Below are 22912 nucleotides of genomic sequence, written 5' to 3'. Positions count from 1 at the left end.
GAAGAGATGGCCACAGGTGAAGCATGTAATGATTGCAGTGTATTGATAACAGTTGCTTTATAATTGCAAGTAACAGAATCCCTGTACTACATATTATAATTGAGCAGGTACATATTTGTTACTTAGGTGATTTTTCTGGAATATGCCGAATTTCTTTCTTCTTCTCCCTATGACTCCCCCTAAAGAAAACGCAAAAGTTAAGAGAGTAAAAACAGTATCAGGACTTTGTGAGAAGCTTATCCTGGAAACTTCTGGAGTCATGCAAATATTTTAAAAGTGAAAGCCTTTGCTTCCTGACTTTTGCTGCAGATACCAGAGGCAAATCTCTGACATGTAAACCCAGTGGCATAGATAGGTTTGAATTACACGTAGTATGTGAAGAACAGGGAACTGTGAAAAGCCAAAGGTTTATTTGTTTGTAAAAATCTGTAATCACATTAAAATCCAAGATAGACTAGAAAAGACTTAAGCTATATAGGTTTTGCTTCTATGGATTCTCTGATTTATCTCAATATATGATGAGTTTGGTCATCAGTACCACACCCAAGTAACATACTAAACTAATTATTTAGCCTGTTTCTATTTCCGAAACATATTTCTTACACAGACATTTTTCTTATACAAAGAAAAAGTAGAGTTCAGTAGAAGAGGTTTTTTTTTTCTTCTTACAGTTTTCACTTAAAACTTTTACAGGGCTTCATGGTGTAGGAATAGAAATGTTCTGTGTTAAGAGACAGGGTTCATATCACTCCAATGCTTTTAGTTCAAGTAAATAAGTAGACCGCTGTTTTCTCCAAGTCCTTGCACATCAGTGTGGCTTTCTTTTAGTGCAGTAGGTTATGGTAATCCACTTGCATCTTGTGCATCAAGAGTATGAGGACCTTAGACCCTTTGAAATCGCAGGCTGGGTTAGGGAATAACACCATTAGCTGGTATAAATTTGCAGAGCTTCAGAATTGCTGGGTCTATTCCCCTGTACCCAAGGTGTTGACCCACTATGAATGGCAGATGTGCTGTATTTGGAACAAATTTAATTTTGTTTTTCTAGCTACTATTTCCATTAAAATAACAAACCCAACACCGTTTATAAAATTACCCAGACAATTTAAGCACTTTGAGAATCAAGCAGTGATATTGGAGGAGGAGGAGGAGTCTTTTTTAGAATTCATATTCATCTTTAGAACTGACATGTCTGTTCACGGCTGTTTCACAGCAGTTAAAAATTTATTTAGGCAAAGAATAGTAGAATTTTTTTAGGTATTCGTCTTTCGCATAATGAAAACTAGCAATCCTTTTTGCATTTTGTAAAAAACAAGATATTCTGATAAATTGTATTTTCAAAATATTTGATAAATACTTTATGAAAGTATTTATTTGCCTAGTATTGTCTGCTTCTTTAATTTCAAATCCTTAAAAAAATCCCCACCCCACCAATCATAAAACCTTGGGCTATTCACAACTGCACATTGCTCACACATTACCCTATGTGCTGGCTAGTTCTGTTCTTGCCATAGGCTTTATATCTGGAAAGGCTTCACACAAAGAAATTTGGATTAATATAACAGAAAAAGAAATATTTTAAATTAGGAGTAAGAGGAAATTTAATTAAGTTTTCCATTTAGGAAAAAAACTCCTTATACATTTCAAAACAATGAAGGCCCCATTTTGGAGGTGGAAGGCAAGCTCCCTTCTCAGACATAAATAGTCAAACTTTCAAAGCATGTTTTAATCAAAGCCACAGAAAACAAACAAAATGTACTGGATTGGAATTCTCCCAAACCATGACAAGGTTCCTATGCCCTGATGTTGCTCTGTTGAGCGGTGTTAGACAGCTCTTCATCTTTCTGTGTTTTGTGCATCTGTAGGAGTGAGATAGGGGGTACTCTCTGGAAATGTGTTAAAAATCAGTAAGTTAAAGATCATTATTAAGAAATACTACCATATCATGGTACTATTACGATTAGAAGTATTTGCCTAAGTAATTTTCTTTGCTTGTGTATTGATTTCAAGTGATTTGGTCAGAGTTCTGTGTGGGAACCAGGAAAGCTGAGTCAACCCTAGACGCAGTAGCTGAGAGAATCCTGGAGAACACTTAGTCGCAGAAAAGACCTGGTCCCCTATTTAGTTTTCAACTCCTGCAAAAGTAACTGGGATTTTTGTCGTCATAACATAGCTAAAAGTAAGACTGTGGCACTCTAGAGACTTTTTTTAAACCACTTTCAATTTTTGTCCCTACCTTTTGGGTTTCCTGAAGATATTTGCATCTCATAATTTGAAAGGAATGTTTTCTCCCATGTAGAATCTTACATCTCTCTCCTTTTAGTTTCTTTATCAAAAATACAGTTTCAGGCTTTCAATATGAGACCGTGACAAAGTGATTTTATAGCCAGTACTGAAAGTGACTAAACTTGACAACAATTGTATTTTATGACAACCACTGCTTTCATGTCCACAGCCTAGTTTCCCATCATCAGCCGTGATTTTTCCTCCCCCCTCCTTTTTTCTCTCCCCTCCTCCCCTCCTGACTTTTTTCAAATGTGAGCAATTCTGCATCTCTGCTCTGACTGAAAACAAATCCTTTTACCAGGAGTGCATTTTAATGGGCAGCATGCTTCACTTAAGTCACCAGAACCTAAACTGTATAATATTCAATTTTTTACCAACCCGGGACCAAAGCTTTTTCTTGAGAGCGATGTTCATAAGAGTAGTGGAAGAATTAGTATTACAGAACTAAACCAGATTAGGAGGGAATGTGAATTAGATTTGGTAACAGATGGTGCCGTGGAAATTAAAGGTGCTTTGCGAATGGAAGCGACAGCAGCTTGCCTCTTTTCCTCTCCTGTCTCTCTCTTTCATGCGCTTGATAGACGGGTATAAATCACAACAATCCCGTCTTGACAGCCAATTTCGAGAATTTGATCTGGTTAAAGACATGGCTTTCCTGCTCCACTCACTGAAACTGGCTGCTATTTTATTTTTATACAGCGCCTTGTCATATTTAGGAAAGTGGAATCACCTGCCTCTCTTTAATGAAATTTTCTTTAATTACAGTTTTAGCTCTTTAGTGTTAATTACTTTTCCATTCAGCCTGAATTCTCGGGCTGTCTCTTAGGGATGTGTTTCTCTCCCCCACCCTACCTCCTTGTACTATTCACGCATATGCTTTCATTTTTCTAAAGATGCTTTTCGTTGTTGGAAGTTGTTGTCAGATCCATTATAATTAGATTCTAATTATCAAAATCATCATTATTGTGTTGGAAGAGGAAGCATTGTAAACAACTGTTAAAGTTAGAGGATCTTGTTTGACAGAGCAGAAACCTTTCAGGATATATGTGAATAATAAGCATACAAAAAACCCTGCTGAAAACTCTGGGAGGCATACAAAGATCTGGAGAGCAAACCCTCTCCTTGGAAGGAAAATGTACCTATGTTATCTCTCCATATCTATTCCTCAGAGTCTAATCCCATATTTTTTCAGAAAAGATCAGAATAAAATTACCCTGTTTCAGTTTGCTTATGTAAATTTTCATCTTTGCTCCTCTCATTCAGGTTCTGGATACAAAAATCACTTTCTTTATGTGTGTCAGGATTGACTTATGGTTGCCTTAATACAATTACTTTTTTGTATATAAGGCAGCAAGTGTAAGTGAAGGGACTGCTGTGATGCATGGAGATGTGGAGATGCTTCTGCCATACACTAAAATCCTCAAAGTGAAAGAAAAAAAAAATTGGCTCTATCTAAAATAAAAAAATAAAAATAAAACCCTCTCAAACTAGGAGAAGATCGTAGAGCTGGCAACTAACAGTTGGTAGAAATAAAGCTTCCTACTGGCAGTCAAATCAAATGTAGTAACAACTCAACGACTCCCTGCTGCTTGCTGACAGCATGGTGTAACACACTGGGACAAACATTCACTTAAACACTGATTGCAGGAAACGTCATTTCCCCACTCCCCAAGTAGCTTTTGGGTTGCGTGTGCGAGCGCACATGTGTGTGTAGGGGGTGTTTAAATCCAGTGCCATGTGTCTGGGAGGGCAGCACACCCTGCAGCCAGCTGAGTGAGGGGGTGGGAGAAGGATCACTTGCTTTATAAGTTTTAGTGCTGAGTCTTCTAAGACGCTCACTCTCTGATACTATTTCTGGTGTGTTCTCTCTAATCGGTTCTCTAATTTAACAGAGCTTGGCGTGCAAATTATAATTCTTCTGCTATAAATCTGCAGAAAATCGGTGAGGGAGCTGGGTGGGGAGACAGGTACATGGTGTGCACACACCTACACTCTGCTTTTCAGCCATGCAATGAAATTGTAAAAAATCTTGTGGTGCAAACTTGGACTCTCTTGAGACTGAAGGCATTTTTTTGGTCTGCTTTTTCCTTTTGGAAAGTGATGAATGACAGCTATGTCTCTCTGATCTGCAGTACTGGCTTTCTGACTGGTGCACGTAACTGCTTTTGATGCTGTAGTCATTTCAAAATAATCCCTCTTTAGAAAGCCTGTTATGTTCTTGAATGAATCTTTATGTATTTTTGTAGTTTTTTATTTTTATCTCTTGAAGTAGCTGAATGTAGCATTTCATTTTCTTTTGCTCTTTCAGCTGATTTCCCTTAATAAAAAGAATCCTCACAATTAATAGCTGACTCATTCACACTTTACCATCTCCTCTGGGAGCTGGAGACATCAGGTGGATTCCATCTGATACCACTGAAATACAACCACAAGTAGAATGATGCTCCATAACAGAAAAACACTTCTTAACTAGAGTTTTTGCTCTCTTACAGCATGTGACATGAATTGTTAGTCTGCATTTGGACTAATAAAATCTTATTCTTCCTGATCAGTTTACTGATTTAGATATGATGAGGCTTGGCCATCATTCTGATTATCACATGACAGCCTTTTTGATTGGAACTTTTTGAGCATGGGAATTCTCGTGGTTGGTATAGATCTCAACTCTCCTCTTGCTGCAGAGCTGGCTCTTTTCGGGGATATTAAGTACTGTAACAAAAAAAAAAAAAAAAAAATAGGCTAAAAGTCAGTAAATGAGAGAATGTGAGTCTAAGGAATTACAGTGGCAGGATTGTTGCTTCAAACAGCAGCCATGTTCTAGCTGTAAAAATGTTAAAGATGCAGGAGAAAAACGTTAGACTAAAAACTAAGTAGGCATCTGAAGTATTCCCCAAGATTTAAGTTGTATCAGGACCATAGTATATACACAAAACCTAATACATTTCTTCTGTGTTTAACTTTGAGGCATTGTAGAATGATTTTGTTTTGAAATGTTTATTTACCTCTTTGTGTTGCTTTCTCTTGAATATTTGCCTCTTTTTGTTTTAAAGTATTTGAAAACTATATTAACGAGGCATATTGAAAAAGGTATCTTTACTTTAAAAAGACATGAGATTCATATACATAGGCAAGTCTTTTCTGCAGGGAACTTTTTTTGGTGGTGGCTTGCCTAGTAGTAGTACATAACAGCTAATAGGATATTTTCTGCATAAAACACATGAAAATATTAAGGTCACTGGTGCAGTTTTTATATGTGCTTTTATTTTTTGCCTTTCAGTTAGAGGTTTTGTTTGTGTCAATGTGTTACAGTGACATGTATTAGGTACAGTGGAAAACTGTGCCACTGAGGGCTGGCACCTTTTCAGATGTCTGGTGTTTTGGCTCAAAGGTGTGAGGTCTTTGAGTATTATTCCTCATTTTTGTTCCTAAAAGAGTACCTGATGTAAAGAATAATAATTTTTCAGTTTGAAAATATTTAAATTATGATGCCTTTAAGTGCTTCAGCTTTTAAATTCAGAAGAATTATGTTATAGTCTGTCAAACCATAGGATCTGTATGCTGGAGAGCCTGTGCATGTTTAAGGATACATTTAATTAAACCAGCATTAGTGCATCTATACAGACTTATTAAAACACTTAGTTTGTCTCAATAATATTGATTAAATAGCAGTAGTTTGTTTAATCTAAGTGTATTTTTGCTATTACTACATTACTTCCAAGTAATCAGGGTAATAGTCATCATCAGTGAAATATCACGTTAGTTATGAAGTAATGCCATAAGAATTGATTTAGACTTGGCAGGAAAGGAAGGCTTTCTGTCATATAGTGCCAAAACCTGATTTGGACTATTAGAATGAGAGTTTTGCACATAATTTCTGTTCATATAAACAGGGTGTGTTTTATAGGCTTATAGGTTATTCCATACTCTGAGTATCCATTATATCAAGGAACACCTCAGACAGTTAATTATGCAAAACATCATGTAAGTAATTACACAGTATTATTATGCATCTAACAGTTTTATTGATTTGCCAGTTGTTCACTTACAGTATTTAGAGCTATAAACAAGAGATGCTCACCCTCACTTGAAATAGATCCAAGGAAATGAGCTAAAGATAAATGACACTAGTATGCATTGTTGCATCAGATGTAATCCTTAAACGTAGGAGCTGTCAACAGTAATAATTTGCAACACATTGGGGTATCTCAGGATCATTTCCTTCTTGTTAACAAAGTTTATCAACCAGGAGGCATGGGGAATCAACTTGAAATAGAACGGGAAACAATAATGAATATTTATATATGGTGGGTGTGGAGGTTTAAATAATCCCTCCTCATTTTGGAGAGTCAACCACTTGAACATTTTGCTTTTTTAAAAGCAGCACAGAAAACAAAAAGTGTAGCCTTTCAGATGAGGTGCAGATCTGAAGGGTGTGAGGTTATGGTTTTTTTGTTTTGTTGAGCTAAAAATGAGCACACGGTAGTGCAGTTCTCCACTGCTTCGTGTGCAGGAGGTGCTGTAGCAGAGCTTGAGTAGGTGGCACACGGAGCAATAGCAACTGTTGGGGAAGCTGGATCCCCTGTCAGCAGCCATCAGCTAACTCAGACCATTGCTGGTAACAACATGATGGCTTCAAGCATTGCTCCTTCTCTTCCGGCTGCTACTGGCTTTGACAGCTGCTCTGGAAGGAGTCACTGGCTTGCTTTGCTTTTCCTTACCAAGGTGAAGTGGGTAAGCTTCAAAAAAAACATAAAAGAAAGAAGGAGTTGCAAAAAGCAACAAAACATTTTTGAACAACTCCCCATCCCACCCCCAAAAGAACCCCACCAAACCACCACAGCTGTTCTCTTTTGCATCAGGTACTCCTCACTACGTGGTTGTACATGTGTGTTGATTATTAAAGACCTTGAGCCTAAGAACAGTTTTGTTTGTGCATGCATAGGACAAGATTAGCAATATTTTGCGATTAATAATCTCATCCACTAGGTTAACCAAGCAGGCCTTACCATATTTCTTATTAAAAGAAGAAATCCTTTCTTTTCCTTCCTCCAACTAAGCCAGTGCACCTTAATGCAATGATGATATGTTAGACCCAGCAGTTGTCAAAGCATCGTATTACTGTGATGCCATAATGACACCCTGTCTCTGTAAAGTAGTCATGTTTTCTCAAATCACACGTTGCACCGTTGATTTCTGACATGACACTTCATTCAGTCACTTTCCTTTTCTTTGGTGTCTCCATTCTGTGACAATAGCAGCTGGTGCCCATTTTCCTACTAAGTGATTCACATTTTACCACTTTACTAGAGTGCAATTAGCTGAAGCAGAAAAAAAATGCTCAGTGTAAAGCAGCTCAGCTGAAATTGTTACTCAGCTCTTTAACAAGATCTGGTGAATGTCTTGAGGTGTTGTCGTGGGTGTCGGTGCGAGAAACAATGTTTTGGTTTCTTTGCACACAAGTGTTTTTTTTCTGTGTTACAGTCAGGGAAACCGATTATGGGAAATTCACTGGAACACGCTGACTCTTTTTTTTTTTTTTTTTTTTTTTTGTTTGCTGATTTTAATATAGACCTGCAAAATGATAATGAAAGTAAGCACAGTATTTAGAAGGAAATGTGGTATTTATAGTCAAAGCAAGGATCTGGCTTCCATTCCTGACTGCTGCAGATTTACTGTGTTACTTAGACAAAGAGATTCTTTAGTGCATTGGCTTTCACAGTTAAGGTCTGAAGAAAGCAAGACCTTTTTGGTAGACATCCACGTGAGACAAAGATATTGGAGGAAAATCAGATGGGTGGTACTGTTAGCATGAAAAGTACCTAGTTGTGCATAATACCTACCTTGCTGATGCTCCCACATAGTAGCTGTCATTACAAATGTCAACTGCTAACAACCTATTCTGATATTTATGGAAGTAGGGCAATTCTCTCCCCAAGAAAAGAAAATACTTTATGTGCGGGTAAAAGTGGACTTTAGTGTTAGTCTGTAGTAAAAGTGGTCACTTTAATTATTGTAGCTAATTATTACCACCACTGATACCACCAGCACTGAAATATCGAATGATGCTGTAAGCAGAGCTTTTCCATCTTAAAAAACAAATGTGAAATGTGTTCATGGATTATGAGGTATTGGTATGTTGTTTTGGCCTCCTTTGGGTGTGGTAATAAGGGAGATGAGGGAAAAGTAACTTTGTGAACCATTTATATCTACAGATGCAATATAAAGATCTCCCAGTAGCTGGAATGAGGCTTTCTTTCTTAAGGCTATATACTGTAATCAGATGCAGCTAATTTTTGCATTCCACTTGTATATTGATACTGATTTAGCCAGTGTCAGCACTGTCAATATCATTAGTAATGTGGCAGGTAGATGGAAATATGAATGTGATTGCATTAATAAATTCTTAATATATTCAGCCTTTCATAAGCTCATAGCATTACAATTTATTCGCTATTGTTTAAGACCATTTTAAAGAAGAAGCTGCCTATTGCAGTGCTCTGTCATTGTACCTTTCTGCCAGCAGATCCTGGCTTCAGGTCTTTCTTAAATGAAGAAGTTTTGAAGTAAATTTAGTGTAGACATGAAGAGTTAATGCTGTATATTGCACATTAGCCATGGCTTGCAGCAGCCTGTATAGTTTCTCTTGTATATGGCCATGGAAATGCTTCTAGAGCCTGTTGTTGCTTTTCCTGAGGGTACGGAAAGGAAAGTTTACCTGAGATTTCCGGCTTCTTAGAAAACTTACTTCAGAACAGCACACCACAAATGGAACTGCCATTCATTTGACTTAAGATCTAGTAAAGAAAAAAAACAACCCCACCAAGGCTTTAAAATAAATACTGTACGCTTTTATATGACACATGTTATTTCTATTCATAAACCTTAACTAAATTTAGATTTTTATTAATCCAATGTGACCTAAAAATTTTGCATTAACAGCACAATGTGGAATTGGGCTTATTCTCTTTGAATGCAGATAAAGCCATCATCTTGAAAATAGCTCTTTCTGACAAAAAGGTGTTCTTTTGAAATAAAGTCTTATTCACTACATTCCTCTTAGAGTTAATGTGAATTTTAGTGCCTCTAATTTTAGATTGAAGTGAGGTCTAGAATAAAACCCACCGGCTGACAATTGAATTTATAGATAGTTGTGAATATTTCAGGCTTGAATAATAGAGCTGTAGAATTTCAGACACAGAGAGGAAGAGAGAATTAAACTCCAACTGTAGTTTTACACTATAATGCAATGGTGTCTAGGAATTCTTCAGTGTAACGAGCTAAGTAGTAATTAGGAGGGAACTGAGGGAGGGATTTTACAGAGATCTAGCTTAGGCATTATTCCAAATGTTCAGCATGATAATTTGATGGTGGTCACACCTGCCATCCATTTTAGATGGCTCTTGAATTACTTTTGTTCAGGAGTGGTGCAGTAAGGAAGGAGTGAAAGCCGTAGGTGTCTGTTGCCCACCCACAGCCAGTACCCAGCCTTGTCTGTGTTTCACCTTCTGGGGGTTGAGAAAGTTTCTGTTCTCAGAGTCAGGCGCTGTTGTTTTCGCTGTTCCCTGGTATCGTTAATGTTTTAACCGCGTCTGCGCTTTGCCAGCGTGCACCAATCCGGTCTGTACTCTTGAAGCTGGAGCCAAAAGCAGCTCAGCCTTGGTTAGAACCAGAACCTGCTACTTCAGAGGCATCAGCACACTGGCTTTAGCACAGGCAGCACTAGTGATCAGAGTTTAGTGCTTGTTAGAACTGAGATGGTATTTTGGTTTGGACTGCTTGGAGTGGGAGATGGCCACTTCTGTACTGGCCAAAATAACATGCAGTTGAGCAGCTGATGAATTGCAAATGGGTTTTTTTCAGGAATAGGAAGGGTGACATTCGGGCTCATTATTGCAGAAATTAGATTTAAAAAATTGTCAATGGAAGTTTCCTACAAGAATGTGCCATCAAGCTAGTTGCGGCAGACTGTAGGCAGTGACTCCTAGTGCTGTATTTTGAGACTTTACATGTGGAATCATGGGAGGTGAAAAAAGAACCGAGTACATGTTTAGTCAATAAAAGGATCTTAGTGTGTAGAACAATAATACAAAAACTCAGTTGGTAAAAAGGGGAAGTTAATTGATAATCTTAATCACAGCTGTATAAAATTCAGTGTCAATGCAAGGGGAGAGAGAGACAGAGAGACACCATGTTTTAGTACCCTAATAACTTCTAACTCTAGTCTAAGATCGTAATGTATGTGAGAGCGGTCCAGTAATTATAAGGTAATAAGTGGAGTGGTGGTGTAAGTGCTCTAAATTAAAAGGAATTCGCAGAGCTGCTGTAAGTCAGTGCCGACCCGCTTTCTTTCAAACGTTGACTTGAGAAAAGTGCTTAGCCCAGAGTGCAAGTAGAAAGACAAGAGAGAGCTATCTATTAATTACAGCGCTCATTAACAATGACGGCTACAAGGCAGCAGATGCAGAAGAAAAGGCACACGCTACTGCAGGCTGGCAAGGGGATTTCCCCCCCTCCAGTTCTTGAGGAAAGGACAACACAAGCAGGTGGTCCACTGTAATAAGATATTTTCACGGCTTTAACCTTCCCATTTCCTTGGTTTATTTGCTGACACCAGAGAGCTTGCACCTTCCACCTCCCCAAATAAGCCCTGATTTTAAGTTTAGATGGTAACATTTCTGTACATCAATCTGGCTGTTTTCCAAATATACACGTTAGTTGTTTTCAATAGAATTTTACAGTAAAAATCACAATTGAGAAGTCTAAATAAAATCCATGGGTACTGATTTTAGAGTGAATCTCATCTTAAACACTTGTCTTTAATGAAGGGTCAGACTCTTATCTCCATTACCTTCATTGGGAAGGAAGCCAATAATTTTGATTTATGTCTTTTTTCCATTGGAGAATTTGATTCCAGATATTAAAGTAGAAATTGATGAAAATTGTTTATTCTTAAACAAAACAAAGTGGAAAGGTGAAGAAAAGATCTCAAAAATTACTTCAGAAAACGACATCAGTCAGATTTCCTGGACTTATATATTTGCTTTGAAAACAAAAATCCATAGGTCCAGGTGGTCTTATGGGATAGTCGCTTTTCTGCAGTTAATGTTTCTAAAGAAATGTTCATAACTATCATCTGAACTTTGGCTGCTTCTGAGAGTACTGTCAGAGAATGCTGGATAGGCCATTTGCTACTCTGGTCTCATAATCACGACTGGAGAAAATGAAGATAATATCTGAATCAGAGCTTTCTAATTATTATTTTTGTCTGTTGTTCACACCAAAATGTGTTAATAGTAAAAAACTTGGGGATGGAAATAGACAAAGATCTCTCCTCCAGTCCTCCCTCCAACAAATTAGTAGAAAGCATTAATTTGTTGTGTAGTTTTATTTCAGATGCTTAATTCTGAAACTTTGAGAACTGAGAAGACAAAAATCTCACTTTCTGAAAGACAAAACTTATATGTAAAATTTCCTCTAATACATGTTTTTAATCCAAGAATGTAGCACATAAAATGTCAGATCCTATAGAGCTGTAGATATATGGCATAGTGCTGTAGTTATTACTGGTTAGTCTGAAGATAATGGCTAGGAAGTAATTGCAGCCTCAGCTGATGAATCATTTCACTTAGATTTTGTGAAAATGGAGTTCAGCTGTAATTATTTGTTAGAGTACCCCGTTGATGTGCTACTTCGTTACTAAATAGCTGTATCTATAATAAAGCAATATTAATGAAGAAAAAATATATTTCAAGGGATTTACTCTTCAGTTCTTGAATCAGATCTATAGTTAATGGATACGTGTTTTAGTTAAGTGTCCTGACAAATATTAATTACAGAGCAGAGCATTTATGTGATCAAACTTGAAAATATTTGTTTCTGATAATGGTGAGATTTACAGAAATAAATTACAGATGGAAAAATGAAGACATTTAATAGCCAAGCCATTCAATAGGAATTATAAAATTTTTTTACTTACTCGATGACAAGTTCAGAATTTAGAGTTGATGTGAAGTTGACATGTAGCCTAGAGGGCAGGTGGAGGGGACAACAGAAGGATTTGGTCTCTTTAAAGTTTTTGTTTACTGCCTGTCTGGAGCTTTGACAAAGCTCTGTCATGCCCTTATGCTGATTACCTTCATGTAGAACAAGAAGTATTGACTAATGAATGAATGATGTGCAGTCCCTAACCCTTCCAGAGCAGCCTTAAAGAGCACTGTCTTTAATACACACATTCTTCTTTCTCTCTCTCCCCACTGCAGGCTTCTCTGCAGAATGTCAAGCAAAGATCGACACATTGATTCCAGCTGTTCGTCGTACATCAAGACGGAACCGTCGAGCCCCGCCTCTCTGACGGACAGCATCAACCACCACAGCCCCGGTGGCTCCTCCGACGCCAGCGGGAGCTACAGTTCCACCATGAATGGGCATCAGAACGGGCTGGACTCGCCTCCCCTCTACCCCTCGGCCACAGGGCTCGGGGGCAACGGGCCGGTCAGGAAACGGTACGATGACTGCTCCAGTACCATTGCTGAAGACTCACAGACCAAGTGTGAATATATGCTGAACTCGATGCCCAAAAGACTGTGTTTGGTGTGCGGTGACATTGCGTCAGGGTACCACTATGGAGTGGCCTCCTGCGAGGCCTGCAAGGCTTTCTTCAAGAGGACAATTCAAGGTTGGTTATCTGTGAAGCTTCCTTTCCTTTGCTCAAAATGAAAATGTATAGTCTTTGGCTGAAGCCTGTTACGACTTTAGACCATGCCTTTTCATGCACGGTCCTACAGATGTTGTTCATGAAGAAGCCCCTTTGTGCTTCTTTGGGTGTTCTGTCTGTCACGTTTAGCCCAATGCTATTTTTATTTTGATTCCAAAAAACAGAAAAGCACTGGAGCTAACCGGTGGACGTTCAGATTTGTTTTCTCTGAGAGTTTGTCTGGATTCCCATAAATGATTGTTGCAAAGAAAGCAGAGCATTTTCTGAAGGTTGTCATCGACACCTTGTGAGCACACCCTGTGGCTGGCACACAGGATTTTGTGTATTGCTCCTAAGTACACCACTCTCGTACTTAAATTGTTACAGAAATCCAGTTTATATTTGTTAAAAAACCAGTGCATGTGAAATTGGAACAAAAATGCAGTGGTGTAATGCTTTGTGCCTATCAGTATATTGATAACTGGTCTTTCACCCGCTATATACAGTCATTTTAAATGGGTTTGTCAAATCACATTCTAAGGAGAGTAAGTTGGCAGCTCACATTCTAAGATCACATTCTAAGGAGAGTAAGTTGGCAGCTTTTGGTCTCTGCTCAGTATTTTTTACTAATCTGCTCTTGATAGCTATTACAAATATGCCACATATTTTGGCAGAAATTAGTACAAATGGGAAAATTTGCATGACTGCTTCTTCTAGCTTCAGAACCTATGGAGACAAAATAACCTTCTACTTTGATTTAGATATCATCCTTTCAAGTAAAATTGAAGGTGCTTTATTTAAAGAACATGAGGCCAAGCTTGGCCTGTGCAGGAATATAGTGTCACATTAAATTAAACTCAGACTTCAGAGACTAAAATTAGGTTGGTAAGTCCAAATTTAAGCTTCTCAATAAAACCTGCTTGATTTTCATACATGTTGAGCACCTGAAATTCTCAGGAAAGGCAATGCAATCTGGTGATATACTTTTCTTTTTAAGAATGAACATAAAGTGAGCTTCAGTTTGTAATTTCACATAACCCCAAATTAAAAAACATTTAGTCTTTAGTATATTGTTTCCATATTTAATGTAAAATTAGTAAGGAAAAATAATGAATGTTAATTTGATTTATCTATTGCTGAGGTGGCGGCTCTTTTATTCTCTCCTCCATTTTGCTGCTGGGAAGATTTGAGCCTTTTACCAGCAGGAAGTATGAGGGCCATACAGCCACTAAAAAGAAACACTAGACTTCAGTTGTTCTAATGGAGCTGAATGTTACATTGTTGGCAACCAGTAAACAAAGATTTGTACTGGTGGCCTGGGTTTATATGTAAAATAAGCACACACACGGAGACAGTATGCTCATTTCAAGTCTCTGTTTAAAAAAAAAAAAAGAAAAAAACAAAGAGTTAGATGATTTCACTTGACCTTCAAGAACATTTTCAGAAAAGCTCAAAAAATGTTTCTACTGAATCAATTTGTATTTTGTGGTTGCTAAACTTCAAGCACCAATTTCAACTAGCAACTTTGTTTTTATAAATGGTATTTAATTGCTGTGTAATAGCTGTCCTACAGGACTGAATTGATGCACGATTATTTTAGTGGCATTTTGAGCACAAAAAAAAACTGCTACAGAAACAAAAAACTGATTGAAGTGTTGACTTCTGGCAGTAAAAGGTAACCTGCAATTTTACACCACACCACAGACAGCAAGTTTGTGGGCATGGGAGCACAGGGCAGAGACGTCATCCTCCAGATTAGCAACCTGGACTTGGCCACCGCAGCTCAAGTTAGAACTGGCAGCTGTGCAAAAAGTCTCAGTGAGGTTACAGCACGAGCTGCATCAGCAGGTGACAGTGCTGTGAAGACAAAAAAAAAATGCAGTAGGGCAAAACCAAGCTTTGAAAAGAAAAGCCAGAATGAAGAAACTAAGAATAGGAAGTATGTTGCCCATCATAATGTCATGACAGCATCTCCAAGCAATGGTCCTGACTAAGCTGGCATAAATACTGAGAGTTTTCAGGTATTATCCAAAATAATGGAAGCTACTTGGGTGAATCAAGCCATGAATTGTGGTAGGTGACAAAATGTATATAAAGAAAGGTGCTTCCTCATTATTTGAATGGGAAAATTCTACCTTTAGGCTTGCATGAAGTGTAATTCCCCTGAGGTTTTTTGTTCTAATTGATAGAATTTAGTTCCAGTGCCCTGCAGGTCATTCTTCCCTGCACTGTTTCATTTCCTTGTTCATATCATGTTCATTCTCTCTGCTTATTTTTAAAATGAGTTTGCTGCTGCATTACTGCAAATAAGAAAACAGGAAAACAGAAATAAATGCAAAAGGCTTTGAAATGCAGAATAGAAAACCAGGCTGCCTGAAGAGTCAAATATAGTAACTGTGCATATGTAGGGATAACATGTTTCAGCTCAAAAAATGACTTATTTTAAATGCTAATAGCTTAATTGTGATGGGTACTTTATTATAGATTTGATGAAAAAGAACATAGGACTTCCCAAACCTTTGTTGATCATCCATCAGTTTACTAATTTAGCTCAGGCTTGTAGGTCCTCAGTGCTCTTCCTGTTGAAATCATGGGCACAACTGCCCTGACTTCTGGGAGAGGAAGGCTGAGCTGATAAAGTCAGATTATGAAGCACATCCTGTGTTCATGTAAGGCCTGATGTCCTTTCCACTGAGTCAACGGGAGTCTTTCCATTCCAGACGAGTCTCTTGAGGTCTCAGTAGGTGGAGGCCACAGGCAGCTGCTCTGAGAGCCAGCACAGTTATTTGTGCACCACCAGCATCTCACACAGGACAGAAGCATCACAGTGCCCCTAGTAGCTGCTACACAAGGCCCTCTAGTCTTTCTCACTCTAATGTAGAGTATACATCTGTTTTTAAGGGTAATGGAGATTATCATTCCCTTTCAGATTTAGCAATTTAGTCTAAAAAACATCCATTCCTGTCTCCTGGAATCAATTCCTGCTCATTTCTTTAAACATTAAGAAATTAAATGAACCCTGTTTTGAAGTATAAGAAGGAGTAATTTTGTCTTTTTAGAATATATATTTTTAACATGGACCAAAAATACATTTGCAGTTTTGGTAAACTATGCATAATTATGATAAAATCAATAATACTAGAAAAAAATAGAAACAAGCAATTTCCTGGCTAAAAGAAATGAAAGAGAACAAACCCACCAAAAAAGAGCTCAATATATAAAATTGATGTCTTCTTAGGTCATAGTAGAATGTAGTGATGTTCTGCCCCTTTTGTGAGATATAAGGTATGGAAGAACTGGATGTTCTCCCTGTTCAGCCTAGCACTCACTCAGCTGAAGCTCTCAGTTTGCTTCTGGGATAATTTACATGGTGGCTGATTGCAAGTGTCTCACAGAAATACACACACAGCCAAATCTTCCCAAAATTGGCTTAACATCAGGGATAGTAGAAAATAGCAACATCTAAAAATAGTTACAGGTCTATTGATTTTTAGGGTCTCTTCACAGTTTTTGCTGTGCACTGTATTATCTTGAAAACTCTGAGCTTTCATTAAAAGCAAGAGGGAGGGAAAAAAAAATTTCAGTTGTCAGCTGGGTGCAGTCTTGTGTTCAACACAGAGGTCTTGCACTTGCTAGAAATCTTGTAGTGAATATTTAATGTAAATATATTTCTCATAATTTTTATTTGGTCAGTTATCACATATACTAGTAAGTACACATTTTTATTAATGATATGTAATTGCTCGGTGTTCATAACCTAAACATTTCAGGAGGGGATTGAACTGGTGTTCTTGCTTTCAGGAGAGGGCTGAGATGATAGGACTTACAGGTTCAAAGACAGTTTATGATCCTGTTTTATGCTAGCTTTTATCTTCTAAAATAATGGCCTGCATGTAGAAGACTTTCATCCTCCCTCCTTCCAAATTGTCTTTGGACTCTTTAAACTAGCCTGAAAAGATAGTGTGTAAAACCTGCACATTCCTCCTAAGGCTTCTCACAAAGTCTCAGATCTTACTTATAATTTCTCTGGATACTGTTTGAATTTTCCCTAAAAAAGCTAAATATTTTGCATTCAGTAGTTTTTGTTCTTGAATTTCTACTTTTTTTGTGGTTTTTTTTGGTTTATATGTTTATTTTTTGAGGAAAAGCTGTTGGATGAACAGTAGTGAGGCATCAATCTTCTGTGTATACCCCAGGGTGAGTAAAGCAATAGTTGGTAAGAAGCCCTGCAGTCAGACCCTCACTGTCTCGTCATTTCATCCCTGAGAGTTGCTGCCTGTCTGTGTCTCCTAAAACAAACAGGAACTACTTTATCCTTGAAATGCTGTTGTCTTCTGCCATCTCATTTTATGCTGCTCAGCTAAGAGCCTTCAGCTCTACAGTTCTGCAGGGATGTTCCTATTGTCTTCAAAGCCTGCCCAAACTGCCTTGTACTTTGTTCAGCACTTTAGTTGCTCAGAGTTTTTTTTAATCCCTCTAATGTTCAGGTTTTCCAATCTTCTTTAGAGTGATGACCTGTTATTGAGCCAGTTTGAACTGTAAATGTACAAACACTTTACAGTAAATAAATTTTTATTTTTCCATCAGGAAGTTTTAATCAACAAAGATAGGACTATGTACATTCAGATAAGGCAACATAAAGTTTGATTTGAAGTTGCACGTGACTGAAGTGGCTTCCAAAGGGTATTTTGCATTTCTGAAAGCTGTCTTCTGCAACACATTTTTCAGGAAGAAATGAAAGCAAATTAAACAAGATTTTATGGCTTTTCAGCTTCTTTGCTGATAGCTAAGATTATTGTTGTTTACAAGGATAGGGTGGAGGCTCACATCTTGGTACACTGGCCTGTGGACCTTGGCTGTGGTGCAGATGGCAGCCCTCCAGTGAGCTGAACACTAAATGTCACCTGAATCCATCATTACCTGATTTGATCATTCACCTTCTTTATATAAGTGAAAGTCTGTGCATCAGCACTTCTTTCAAAGAATATTTTAAGCAAGCAGTGATAGATATCTTCCCTTTCCCCCAATTTTTCTGTGCTTGTGGACCAGCCAGACTAGCAAGCAAGTATTTTAAATTCCTTCCAACTCATCTTTTTATCCTGTCATAATGTCATTGCGTAGCTGTGGCAGCTAAACAAGATGAGACAATAAAATAGAAACATGCTGAAATCTGAGAACCAGAGAGAAGTTTAAAAGTATACAGATTGTTCTGTCTTTTTTACTATCCCTGCTTTCCTTACAACCTTGAAAATTGTAATAAGCATTTAGATGATTTGGGAGTAAGAATGAGCATCCTGATTAGTGCATGGCTATTTTGAATCCATCAGAAATGCTGAAAAAGAGATGTGATTTACACTGGTAAATGTAATACTAGTGTACTAGCTGGTACACTAGTATGTGTCAGTGCCATTGTAATTAGGTCTGGATCTCCTTTTGTTATAAACGTCTCTGAAAGCCTCCAGCCCACTTAAAAAGCTCTGTCTCATTTGAAATCAGAGACACAAGAAGTCTCAGCTAGCAAGTGATTTATGTTTATGTTTGTATAACTTTTTAATAACCTTTCTTTCTGGTGTGAAAATAATTCAGTTTGCAGCTTTCCAGACTGAGATATTCTTTGTGCTTATAAACAAACAATGACAACCGTTCATGCTATCATAGTACAGTGTATCAAAATTGACCTAGATAAAATACCAGTAGGGACCATATGTAGATAGTTCAATCTTTCTGACTTGAACAGCTCTTAAGTGACTACCAGGTAGCAGGGGATCAGTTCTCTCTGTGCCTTCAAAGCACTGACTCTCTTTTAAGGTGACCGAAATGCCCTTCATTTCTCTTGAATAAGTTGAGTCCAGGGGGATTCAAAGGTAGTTGGGTCCTTACAGATTCAACACCCCCTAATATCAGCCAGATACTGAAAATTATGGTGACTTTTTATGATGCTGGAAGCCAGTCTACCTAGTTAGAGGCTGATACAAAACTGTCATGTCGTCAGAGTAGTCAGCATCACCTTTACATTTTTGCTTTAAATCACCATTTTGCTTTCTAAAAATTAAAAAAAAAATGCAAATTCTAAATATGTTTTTGTTCTGTAACACAGTACACTGATTTCTTCAAAGCAATTCAACATAGTGATTTCACTAAAAATGTACTTTTAAGCTGTTCATGTCCCTCTCTCAAACACCATGTTTAAAAAGTAGCTGCTTCTCCTTAGTTACTTACTCTAACAGAAAAGATAACATAAGCAAGAGATGAAACATATCCTTCATACAGGAAAAGATGCTTGAGATATTTGGGAATCAGATTTTTAAATGTTCTGTAACTATGTATTTCTGAAGTCACCTGGTTGAAAAGTTGTGAATACAGTCAATTTTAGGCTTAATCATCTCCAGTTGACCTGTAGCAGAATTCATAGAGCTTTCTTACAGTATCAGGTGAATCTGTCTGAGGATTTGCCAGGCAAAGCTGGATTCAGTTATTTATGTTCAAATCTGACCTCATTCCATCCTGACCCTACTTCTGAAACCTTACCAGTGTGGGTACTTTTACATGTGAAAATACTTACTCAAACCTTAATTCAGCTAAGTTTTGACTGCAAAGTAGGGAGCAGAGTCTAGAAGAACTGAAACTTTAGCTGGAGAGAAAATATTTTTACTTTCCTCAGTTCAGCTTCATTAAGAGAATAGATTTTCAAGTCTAGGACTTTTTCTCTGTCCTTCTTTTCAGTTAGCCTGTTACTCTTCATTTCTAAAAGCTCCTCATTCTCAGATTCTCAGGAACCATTCTTTTCCATTCTGGTTAGATTATGTATAAAGGTGTAACCTAACGTAATGAAATTCACTCTCTGTGCTAGCTTAGATTCTCCTGTGTCTCTCTTTCTAAGAGTTCTCTTTTATTAAGTCCCAGAAGACCTGTGGCTGTAAATCCTGGCTACTTCCCATTTTCAGAGTTTTGATGCATAGCAATGCACAGACAAGCAGGTGTATTCCTTCAGGTCTGTCACCCAGGAAAAGAGAGCATGAAGAGGTATCTGGGGTAAACCTCACTGCAGAAAAACTTAAATCCAGTTAAGCACTAGTCTCTATGAAGAATGAGAACACTTAATTTTTGAAATACAAGCTTTTGGAAAAAAGGTATTAAGTTACAGAATGTGAAAGAGAAACTTTGGGAGAAAAATGGAACTTTATTGAACTGTAGTGGAGCTTCATGAACAGAAAATTACTGCATTGAAGGAATATTGGTTCATTTGGTTTTTTCTTTCTTTTTTATTTCTGAACCTACATTCCCACACAGTAAAAGTTTTGATACTGATATCTTCAGTATTCCTCTTGCTTTTTTAAGTGGCTCATGGCTATTCTTTCCAAACACATTTTCACCCTGCACTTAAGTCTTCCTCATAGCTTTTACTTGTCCAAGGATTTTTTGAGTGTACTTCAATAGCTTGTAGCAATCCTTTTACATCTTTGATGTTATAATGTCTAATATTGCAGCATGAAAAAAGGAAATAAAACTTCCGCTAGGACTTGATGTCTGCAGCTTCTATTTTTGTTGGTATTAGTGGAAGAGAGACCCCTGGTCCAGCCTGTTTCCAGAGCCAGCTTCTGCCTCTCTGGGAGGTATCTGGGAGGTTCTGAAGTCATGACTGTTGATGACAATAGCTTCTTGCAAGGCAGGAGACCCAGTGTTTTCAGTGAGCTCTTCTTAGCTGTGGTTCTTGCTTGTCCTGTCTCCTTTAGTGTCACTGTCCATTCTGTGCAAGAAATGGCCAAAATGGTTTTGAGAATCTTCGCTAAATCCACTCAGTTGCCTGACTTGTAAAGGTATCAAGTAAGTCCCTGTACCACAAAAATTGTTCTTTCTTCACTCCTCATTCAAGTAATATCCAAACCTCATCTGTGAGGTAAAAAGAAATGGTACCTCAGCCCATTTATCCTGAACTGTGTGTGAAGATGTGGCTGTCTGAAGCATGTAAAATTGGAGAGCTGGGTATATGGGGTAAGTTTTAGCACTTCACCTGCTGTCTCAGGATCAAATGGCATCATGCTTTCAGTTTTTCAACTGCTCTTGGTAAGCACAGTGTTTTAGAAGTATTTTCACATCCAGCAGCTGAGGTAATAAAATTTAACAAATCAATAGAAAAAGGAACTGGTTTTAAATAAACACTCCTTGGTACAGGAAGAAAGAAAAGGGGCTTAGGCTGGTATAAATCCCATTATATTCTAGCACAGCGAAATGTCTTTGGGGAGTGAAGATTTGACATATATTTTTATTTTCAAGCGTCATACTAATTTATATTACTCAGCCCTTTAACTGCCAAACTGTAAAAGTCCATTATGCTACTGAAAGGAATATACAAATTATCCCCTGGCACTTTAGGCAGGAGGTTTACATATATGCCGTTATTCTATCAGCCAGCTAGCTGCACGATTCTATTAAGGAGTAAGTGAGAAAATTATATTGCCTGCAAACTAATTGTACAAAAGACTCTGAAATAAGTAATCAGAGCCCAATTCTTTCTGAAGACTAGCCAGGAGATGATATAAATCACTCAATCACTCTTGTCAGCCCAGTGTAAAGACCCTGAGCTGCCATGTTGATTTTGTTCACTGTATAACACAACTTCCTCTCCAGCTGTTGACAGGACTGGGCAAACTCAGCTTTTACTCTTCCTAGCTGCTCAGTTTCAGCCTCCAGCATCTTGAAGTAGGTATCTTGAATGGAAATTCATATCTAGAAGTAAATAAGAAATTATGAAAGCTCTAATTACCTGGAATGTGTAGTGAATTCAGGTTTTTAACAAAAGTAAATCCACTAATACTTGGAGTGCTAGGTAAGATGCATTTTAGTATGATATAGATAGCCACTGCATCTACATGTGCACTGGAGACAAAATGTTAATTCTTTGAACCCTTACTGCAACATTCTAAAATGCTGGAACACTTTATGGGGACCAACTATGGTCATTGGTAAGATGTGGATCTTTGTTTCTATTCTTGTCACTTTACTGAGCTCATTGGAAGAATTCTTTGCAGCATTTTCTAAGTTCATTTTACAACACCAAAAATGAATATTGAGTGTCAGCTGTAAAATACAAGTCATTAAAGAAAAGCTGTTTAAATTGAAAGGTGATTCCCCCTGTAAGCTAAAATCCTAGAATCCAAGTTACTAGAATAATAGCTCCTTTTAGCATTCTTTAGGTGTCAAGAATTTGCAGGAAAAGTAAGTTACACTGTGCCTTCTGCATACTGTTGCATAGTTTGCAGAAATGTGAAATGTCAGGATATGGATTGGAAGTGTCTGTGTAATGAAACGAGCACTTGCATTTATCTTTCTGGTTCTGAATACTACTTCTTGGTGTTGGCACCTGTACCTTTGTATCTTGGGACAGAATCTCTTCATACAGTGAAAATATTCCACCTGTCCTGGTAGAGAGCTTTGCTTCCTGAAGTTCTCTGTTATAATCTTGGTCTTGTGTTTTGATCAAGATTGTTTCTGACCTTGTGCAAAGGTATCTTTGATCTTGTGCAAAGCATTTCTGATTTCCTGTTTCTTTTTTTTTTTTTTTAAGATAGGGATGGTAATACATTTATTTCTGTAGTATAATGAAGTTCATTAGATACAATTTGTGAAAGCTTTGAAGGTCTTCTGAGTAATGGTTGTGCCTTTCTAAGAATGCCTTGTTAGAAGGAGAGGATAATGTGAATCCTTTTTTAAGCTTATCCTTGCCATCATTTTCTACCTATCCTTCCAAAAGTGTTATTTCCTAACTTTTCTAATAAGTATTGGAAAGACTTTTTGCAGGAACTGTTATGCCGAATTCCCTACCCACCATATCCTTCAGTTTCTTAAATAGCTTTCTCCACAGCAGCTAAGAAAGGGGAAAAGGACTAAATTGCTTTGACCATTGTCATTAGCATGCAGACATACTAAGATCTG

The 22912-nt window shown here is 37.7% G+C and overlaps 1 protein-coding gene across 50 annotated transcripts in view; it reads left to right on the top strand.

The window, feature by feature from the left end:
* Window positions 1-22912, top strand: part of ESRRG (estrogen related receptor gamma) — a 371594-nt gene that overhangs the window by 236525 nt on the left and 112157 nt on the right. For all 50 annotated transcript variants that reach the window (XM_077781879.2, XM_021547567.4, XM_021547568.4 and 47 more), the window contains one exon: window positions 12546-12961. In XM_077781879.2, coding sequence (XP_077638005.1) covers window positions 12559-12961 — 403 coding nt within the window. In that variant the 5' untranslated portion in view covers window positions 12546-12558. The remainder of the gene's footprint in view (window positions 1-12545; window positions 12962-22912) is intronic.

Source organism: Lonchura striata, chromosome 3, assembly GCF_050655825.1.
Source record: "Lonchura striata isolate lonStrDom1 chromosome 3, ASM5065582v1, whole genome shotgun sequence".
Lineage (NCBI taxonomy): Eukaryota > Metazoa > Chordata > Aves > Passeriformes > Estrildidae > Lonchura > Lonchura striata.
This window is presented reverse-complemented; position numbering and strand designations above follow the sequence as displayed.